Raw genomic sequence first — 9,412 nt, 5'->3', positions numbered from 1 at the left:
TTAAAATGTTATTTTCTTGAAGCAACAAAAATGTCCCAGATTATTTTAACCTTTTTGTAGTTAAAAACAAAACAAAAACATATTTAAAGCATTTCCTAGAGCCCAGTGTCATTGTTCTTTAAAAAAAATCCTTTAAAATAATGTGAAAACAACAGTTGCAATGACATCATTTTATGAGGACTATGTTCATAATTAAGAATTTAACACTTTAAATGTCCTTTTAAATAATGTGGAAAAAGTTTGTTGGACCAATCTGATTTTTACTTGTAATCAACTTAAAAACGTGTGTTCATAGTAATGTCAACAGTACAAAAAACTTTAAAATTCACTTTAAATGATGTGAAAAACTCAGCTTAAAATTTGTGTTCATGTATATGGTAATTAAATACTTAAATACCATAATTATGAGCACAAATTTTTAAGATGATAACCCATACAAGTTCACTTGTTCCAACTTAGTTTTCCACATTAGAAAATGTAATGTACTTTATAACAATATTTATGAACATGTTTTATGTTAATTACTCATAAAAATGAAGTTGGCTGTAGTCAGCAGATAGCTTAGCATTAAAAAAAAAAAAATTCTTTCTTAAAATTCAAAACTTTCATCTGGGAGCAGTAACTTCCATGACATTACCTCTGTTGGTTGTCGTAAAAGTGTATTGATTTTGACTTGAGTTTTATTATGTGTGTTCAGAGTGGTGTCAGTCTTTACATCTTTTTTTCTCATGTGTTATTTCAAAATAAGTGGATTTTTTAAGATGTTGACCTATCTTAGAAGTTTGAAGTCAGTTTGTCTTGTTTCAATATAGACACAGAGATGGAGATAAAGATAAACAACTTTGTTTCACTGGAAGATATTTGTTCTAACACGTCCAAAAAGATAAAAAAGATAATGGTGTGTTTAATCTTGGGATGCACTTAACAAACAGAAAAAGCACTGAAATCTTCAAACATGTAAAAGAGCAAATTCAAGCCACTCATGCATAAAGAAGCAGGGTGTGAAGTTTAGTTTTGATAAAAGTTTCGGTCTCCTGGCTTTCCGGCGAGGAGACAAAGCGGAGAATAAAAGCTGAGCCTGACCTTTTTATGCATTCAGTCACAGGTGTGTCCTGTTTGGATGATTAGAGACAACAGGTGGGAGATAACCAGCCTCATTCAGAGAGTGCGTCCCCAAAATCCACACAGAAAATCATCCACAGGGAATATAAAGTAAAGATAAACATGGTTACTGAAATAATGTTTCGAAACAAGTGTGAAATCTATTTATTTTTTTATTTTTATCTATTTTTCCCTGGGTGTAGTGTTGCATCACACTGTTGGATAAAACATTCAGCTTTTATAGGGCATGTTTGTGTTCAGAGAGTATATATATAGTATATATATATATATATATTCTGCATCACAGAAAGAAAATTGGAAAAATAAATAAATAAAACAATCTCTAATAAAAGGACAAAGCCTCACTCTATGGAAAGATGCGTTTATTTCAAAATATTCCTGTAACACATTTGGGACAAAATAAGTTTGAATACAGTGAGTTTGACGCTTGGGAACCGACACAACAGAGATAGTACATGCTGTACATCAAGAATTTCTTCAGTAATTGGGTATTGCACGAGCCTCTCATCTAAAGTATGTTGTACAGTGAACACCATGTATTATTACTATAATTGTGCAGTGTGAAACTGTTGTGCCCCAGGAGTTCAGAGCAGACGGTTTGCCAAGGACAAGCGCGACGAAATTGGCATTCCACATGAGAAATGGTTGTACAGCGTTTAACTTGAGAATCGTTTTGGTGAATTTAGTGATTCATCACAGGAGGGTGGATAGCAGAGCCCCCGGCGACAGGGACAAGGTGACTGACTCATTATTAGGCTCCCCCTGAGATGAAGGCGGCTCGCCTCAGTGCTGACTCACTCTATAACACACAGCCTCTGTCTCAGGGTTCCTGCACTTTAAATCACACTTGTAAAATCTGTAAAATGACGTTATCATCAGTGCTTTACATAACCTTCTTTTGTTCTTCTACCTCTGTTTTATCTAATACCATGCAGTTTCTACTATCACACTGATACAGTGTTAATTTACAGCGAAGCTAATCTAAATTGTGTAATCTGTCTGGATTTGCTCCTGACAGCCAGAGGTGGAAAGCAACTAACTACAAAATAAGGAAATTTTGAGCATCAAACACTTAATTTCCTGAATTCTGGTGATTTTTTATGCACCAATTTAAGCCTTTTCTGCATCAGTTCATGGTGGAAATGTCCTCTAAATTGCTGTTGAAGGGCACATTCCCTGCTAGCCCAGATAATGCTTACCATGATAACCATAACCATTTAGCCTGTTAGCTTACTAGTATTTTCCAACTACCGCCAAACACAAACTGTCATTAGTTTTGAAGGTTTTTGGTCGTAAACCAAACTATTGAATAAAAATTTAGACCTGATGGTGGCGTTAAAGGAACTGAAGGGGAATTTCATGGCAATCCATCAAACCTTCCATGAATGTTTGTAACAAACGTCATCACAATCTCTCAAATATTTGTTGACATGGCTCAGTTTGGACCAAAGTGGTGATACGACCAAAGTTGCTAGCGTGATTAAAAATGTTCAACATTTGTGGGGCGCCGAGTGACTCGTCTGGAGGAGTGGATGTCCCATGTACAAAGGCTGTGTCTTCGCTGCAGCAGCCGCGGCTTCAGGTCCGACCTCTGACCTTTGCTGCATGTCTTCCCCTCTTTGTTTTTCTTTCACTCTAAGTCACACTCTAAAGTCTGTCCTATAAAGCTGAAAGTACCTAAAAAAAATATCAATATTTGGAGGTTCCAGCTTCTAGAAGATGAGTATTTGTTGCTCTTGCCATTTTATTGTCAATTTTGCATCTTTAGGTTTTACACTGTTGGTCAACAGTCACCACTTTTCAAGCTTTCAAAAAATTAAGTTGCCTAAAGCTCTGACAAAATTCACAGCCATTTTTCACAAATATTATGGCATTTTATAAAGTATTCACCAAGTTATCAACTTAGTTATCTGCTCCCTCAGTTTTCTGAATAAGCTCTAAAATCATTATTTATACTTTCACCCCAGGCAGAAAAACAGCCTGTAGGAGGATTTTACTGTGATAATATTTTTACTTCATAAAGCGATCTAAAAAAAACAACCAATAAATAAAAGATGGTCAGTTCTTTGGAGCGCAGCAGAGAAACAGTCTTCAAAAGTGCTTCTGTTGTTTTTTTAACTTGGTAGTTTTCCTTGGTAATAATAAAAAATCTACTTCTTGAATTGGATAGTAGTACTAGTCACTTTCCACCTCTGTATACAACTTTTTATCAGGGGATGAATCTCTGCACTGTCGTGTACTTAAGGACCAGGATGCAGCTTGGTTGCTCATAAAAGGAATGTCTAAGTCTCTACATTATTGATCAGTGCCTCATGTAATGCCTTACAGATGGTCTCAACTGTAACTACATGCAGATACGACTCTGGTTCATGAATCACAGAGACGAGGACGGACACGTCGGGAGCCACACTGTGTGCTTCTTCGGCTAAGTACAGTAAATTACAGACAACACGTTTTTTTTTTCATATACAGCAGTAAACAGCAGTGCTTAGTCAAGACTAGATGCTTTGGAGGGCAGATGTGGATGAGTGTGTAAGGCATGACTGGCTGAACGGGGCTCTCAGGGGGACAGACGTACGGAGAGAGACAGTCTCTGTTCCTTTATGAGTCCTGGACCCTTTTGTTTTTTTCTTGACCGTTCCACTTCTCCAGTTTTCACCCTTTCTCCTCCCTCTTTTATTCTCTTTTATCCTCTCTCGTCTGTGCCTTGGTTCGGCTCATGTGTTGTACTTGCGCATGCTGGATCGCAGCATCAGAGTACACTCATGAGGGACTTCTGGGTTTTCAATCATGCGTTGCCACAGCCGCTGTTCCTCCCCGTAAGAGTCCATCCAGTCTACCTCGTTCCCGTAGCTTGTGCCTTCAGGGGAAAAGAGACAAACATTTGTTTAACTTTGTTGGAACTACTAGAGACCCCTGAGGACATAAACGCTCTTTCAGCACTTTCCTTTTAATGTTACTTTTCCATGTAATGATGAGCCAACAATACCTGGATGAAACATTTATTTCGGAAGGCCACAAGTATGTGACCAATGTGCCTAGAGAGTAAATAAGAAAGCAATCTAGAGTGGTCCAATTAAGAAGTAAGGTGGGTCGTTGCAAGCCCCAAAGATGAGCGCCAGACTCTAACTTAAATTTTATATAGTGGGCAAAAGTGGAATTACACCATCACATGATGCCTACTGGCCCAGAAAGACTTTTCCCTTTTGACTAACATTGGGAGAGAGATGTTTGCTAATGAGTAAATTTTTTTTTGACCATCAAACCCCCCCCAAAACAACTCATTTTACTATCTAGATTTAAACCACCCAGTTCGATAACATTTGTAAAGTCTAAAAGAGCCGCAAGATTACATTTTTTAGGCTGCCATTCAAGCTTGTGAAGCACTAAATTGGAAGTCAGTTGCTCCGCCGGCAGAAGTTATCCGCTTGGACACACTTGGCCATGCTCGGCTGCCCTAAGTCTATAGTGCACATGCCTTATGAGCCAGTAGATCCAGGTATTTTACTGCATTTTATACCCGGAAAAATAGCTTTTTTTGCTTCATGTGCCAATGAGCAGCTCTCATAGGAATTAAAGGAGCCCCGCCTCCACGGCTGTATCCAGACTTCCTATAATACATCTGTGGCAGGGTCACTTAACACAGGACTCTGGCAGGGCTGCTGGCCCACCTTGTGCCACCACTAATGTTGGGGGAAAAAATGTAGAGAAAAATATAAGATAGTCAAGTCGACCACGGCCAACTTGATGTTGGGACAGCCCATCTGATTCGCAGTTATACAGTCCCAAAACTTTCAAGAGCCTATCGATACTGCAGGGTAGGTGCAGTGGTACTGGTCGTCATCACCAGATTTAATTTTTTTTGTTCGTAGGCATTTCAAAACAAGCTGTTCGACAAATTCAGTTCATTCAAAATTCTGCAGGGAGGGTCCTGACAAAAAAACAGGAAATATGACCACATTACCCCTGTTCTGAAATCCTTACACTGGCTACCTGACACTCAAAGGATTTTTTTTTCAAAATCACGCTGCTTATGTATAAATCACTCTTAGGCTGAGCACCAAAATATATCTCTGACATGCTTGTGACATTTGAACCTTCTAGGACCCTCAGGACATCTCTGTCCTTCGAGTTAGAACAAAACATGATGAAGCAGCATTTGTTATCATGCAGCACAAACCTGGAATAAATTCCTAGATTAGACAAGCCCCAACTCTGACCACTTTTAATTCAAAGCTAAAAACATTTACTTTTTTACACTGCCTACTCCACTCGCTAATGACTGCAAACTTTTAAACTGGATATTAAGTCATTTTTTCAATAATCTTTTTATCTTTGCAGCTCTTGTCTGCAGTTTTGCCATTTTCAATTCTAATAAAAAATGTAAATAATTTAGTGAATAATTTTACATTTCTATCTTTCGTCACTATCCTTTAATATGTTTTATATTTTATTGCTAAAGCACTTTGAATTGCCCTGTTGTATGAATTGCGCCATACAAATAAACCTGCCTTGTCTTGTCTTGTCTTGCATACAACCAGTATGGACCTGCAAGACAGACCCAGAATATGTGTTTCCTTGAATTGCACAAAAATTGAACAACCATCACAATTTTTTTGATGATCTGTACGCTGGAAAACTTCAGGGTTTTGTAGAGCCATTTCAAGGAAAAAAGACCCTCTTAAATGATCACAGTGTGTACAATACAAAAGAAAATGGGCCCCACTTCCTCCCAAATCACACTCCTCACACAAACTATTTTTCTTTTGTATATTTTTCAATCTGCCAACCTCAATAACCCCGCAGAAATGCCAGCTCTCAACTGTGCAACTAAAGATGCTCCAGATAAGTCATTTATGATTCTGGACTTTTGTTTGGTATGTACACATGTCCTTCATATCTCAGATGTTTTCAAGCTTTTTTTCTTTGAGCTTAAATAAAAGCTTTTTTTTTTCTATGGATAAAAACATCACAGCACAAATGATTCCTGTAGATAAACTGCATAAGCTGTAAAGCTCCTGCAAAGCTCGTCGGCCCCCACGAGAACTGTGCACTGTTTCAAAGGTTTTTGAACACCTTATTTAAATTCTGTGCAAGATTTTGACCTTATAATGTCTCTCATATTAACAAAGTTTTCCGTTCCTTTCACACACCTGTGCCAGCTCCGAGCCGGACCCCTCCCAGAAAGACATTGCTGGCCAGGGCTTCTTTGTCCCACACGGTGAGCTCCAGGCAGACGTTGTTGAGGTCTCCTGGCTGCAGGCCGCAGTAGGTGAAGGTGTGGTTCCACTGCGGATTGACGGTGCGTCGTTCCACCGCCGTCTTGTGCTTGGTTGACTTGTTGCTATCAGGTAGTAGGTATCTGTGGGAAAGAAAAAGTGTTACTTTACAATGCTCAAGCTGTCTGCTACAGAAGACATTTTGACACATCGTAGGAAACTCACAGGTGTGTTCAATAACATTAACTGAACCACTCTTAATGTTGTCAATTTCACCTGTGCTCCTCCTGCTGTGACAAGACATATACCTGCTGTGATATAGGTTCATCTAAAGGAGCCAGGGGTGGCAAAACAACAACAAGACAACCACAAAGACAAGCAAACAAATCACAGACATGTAAAACAATCGCAAAGAGAAGCAGAACAAACACAAAGGCGAGTAAAACGATTACAAAGACACATAACAAAAATCAAAGACACATAAAACAATTACAAAGAGACACAAAACGAACGCAAAGAGATACAAAACAAATTACAAAAAGAAAAAACAACCACAATGAGAAACAAAATAATCATAGAGAGGAACAAAGCAATCACAAAAAGACACAAAACAATCATAAAAAACCACAAAACAAATGCAAAGAGAAGCCAAACAAATTACAAAAAAACATATAACAATCACAGGGACATAAAAGACCACAACGAGACAGAAAAGGACCACAGAGATACACTAAATTACTAAGAGAATAAAAACAACCGCAAAGAGAAGCAAAAAGAGCAGTCATAAAGAGACATGAGAATGAGAGGTATGCAAGGTCACAATGACCTTGACTTTGACGAGCAAAATCAAATCAGGTCATCAAAGAGTCTGAGTGAACATTTCTGCCAAATCTCAAGAAGTTCCCTCAAGGTGTTTGTGAGATTTTTGTGTTTATGAGAATGAGACATATGTGAGGTCACAGTGACCTCGACCTTAGACCACTGAAATCTATGATCACTGGGTCATGATAGAGTCCCAGTGAACATTTGTGCCAAATTTGGAGAAATTCTCTCAAGGTTATCTTGAGATATCACATTTAACAGAATGACACAGAGAAGGTCACAGTGACCTTAACCTTTGATCACCAAAATAATAAGTTGATCGTTGAGTCCAACTGAGTTTGTGCTAAATTTGAAGAAATTCTGACAAAGCTTTCTTAAGGTACCGTTGACAAGAACGGGGAGGCAGGATGTACAGATGGGCGTACGTACGACAGACAACCCGAAAACATAACTCCTCCAATTATGGCTAAAAACACATAAAAACGACCACTGAGAGGCCTCACTCGCTCATGATCTGTCTATGCCTGTAAACTATTTAGAGTTACAGGTATCAGCTATTTATTGACTTCATTCATATTTACAAATATATGAAGGTGTTTGTTCACACCAATGTATTACACTGAATAACTTTATGATGTACGGTTTATTGCTGTAAAGAATCGGGGCTCCTTTTTTAAAAACATACATACATAAGTTTCCAATCCACGCCTGAAGAGAGCGACTCACCCTTTCACAAAAGGATCAGAGGTGCCTCCGGACTTCACAGCCGTCAGATTTTTGGCTCCTTTGACCAGCAGCTCAACCATGCCCCCTTTGGGCAGAGTGAAGCTGCTCGTCTTCTTGCTTTTCAGGAACCCTTTCTTCACTGAGGGGGGAGGAAAGCAGATACACACAGAGAATAAACAATCTTTATTTTGAAAGGTTTCGGTTTGTTTATGTAACACTTGAGATACAAAACAAGTTTCTATTAAAGTGCTTTACATAATGAGTAAAACTTGTTTGTCTGCACCACAGACACACGCATGCAGCTCGTATGTACATAAGCAAAGCACAAACACGCCGCACATGTACTCATGATAATAAGCATGTTGGGTTTTTGTTTTGTTGTTTTTAAAGAAAGGAATAACAGACATTCAGGCATCAAAAAATCCCAAATGAAATGAGTTACAATGAATTAGAAAAAAAATTAACCAATAGAAACATAATCAAAGACCAAATTAGAATCTAAAATGAAATCATCTATAACTATATTTGAGAAAAAAAACATAGAGGTCCTTTAAGACAAAACAATGTTTACTTGTGACCAATTATCACATGTTACGAAAACCACGTCAAACAAAACGTCACTTTTAACCTGCTATATCTATAAAAAAAAAATCACAAAAAAAGACTGTCACTCTATAATAAGTTACCCTTTCTGGAGTGTTTATGGGTTGTAACTTCATAAATGATGACTAATTAATGCTTTATCGATAAGTTAGAAGACATTAATAGGCAAATGTTTTGAATCTTGTGTTTGTGAAAAATCTGGTTGGTGTTTAGCATTTCTGTTTTGTAATAATACAGTTACAAATCCATAAAAGCTGGAGTGGGCAGCTTTATTTTTGTGTGTAAATAGCCAAAAATTCCATAATATACTTTGAGCGTATTGCAATCCGACCGGACTCAGAGAGAGCTTAACCTCTGCACCTCCCCGTGGCTCTGTTTTCAAGCTTTAGAGAATCTAGCCTGTGACTGGAGACTTCAGCCAATCACAGGTTATAGTAGGGAGAGAAGGTTATTGACTGTACAGATGCAGATGTGCGTGCACGTAATACATCCATGGTGTACGTCGCTTAAGAAGTGAAAGAAGTTAAGAAGTGAAAGCCTGATTCAATGGTTGATAATCCTGCCAAGAAAGTTGCTATTCCAGCATTTTCAACAACTGCCTATACTGCAAAGCAACCTAAGATAAGACGATGAACTAATCAAAAAGAGAGCTTCAATGAGTCTGACAGTAAACGAAAACTCATCTCAATGTCAGCGAATTGTTTCAGAGATGGAGAGAAAATAACCAGAGCCCAAGTCTCACAGCTACTGCTTTATGTTCATGTTTATCTGGCTAACATTAGTTAAAGCCTCAAATCACAGTGTGTCCTTCTTCTAAATTCGTCTATGGGACACCTTGCTGGGTGGAGAGCATCTCGGGAAAGTGACCCTAGATCAGCAGCTGCAGCAACCTGAATAAAGTCAGCGCAAACCACAGCTCA

At 38.3% G+C, this 9,412-nt stretch overlaps 1 protein-coding gene across 4 annotated transcripts in view; it reads right to left on the bottom strand.

Annotated features, from left to right (window-relative positions):
- Positions 1-1,467: 1,467 nt before the first annotated feature.
- The window catches only part of sytl5 (synaptotagmin-like 5), a 51,738-nt gene continuing 43,793 nt past the window's right edge, over positions 1,468-9,412 (bottom strand). For all 4 annotated transcript variants that reach the window (XM_088083355.1, XM_042495294.2, XM_088083357.1 and 1 more), the window contains 3 exons: positions 7,890-8,028; positions 6,276-6,484; positions 1,468-3,982 (listed from right to left, as the gene is read on the bottom strand). In XM_088083355.1, coding sequence (XP_087939481.1) covers positions 3,840-3,982; positions 6,276-6,484; positions 7,890-8,028 — 491 coding nt within the window. In that variant the 3' untranslated portion in view covers positions 1,468-3,839. The remainder of the gene's footprint in view (positions 3,983-6,275; positions 6,485-7,889; positions 8,029-9,412) is intronic.

The sequence above is a fragment of the Plectropomus leopardus genome, chromosome 10 (assembly GCF_026936395.1).
Source record: "Plectropomus leopardus strain MGB_pleo_1.0 chromosome 10, ASM2693639v1, whole genome shotgun sequence".
Lineage (NCBI taxonomy): Eukaryota > Metazoa > Chordata > Actinopteri > Perciformes > Serranidae > Plectropomus > Plectropomus leopardus.
Note: the sequence above shows the minus strand (reverse complement) of the source record. Positions and strands in the feature narration are given on the sequence as shown.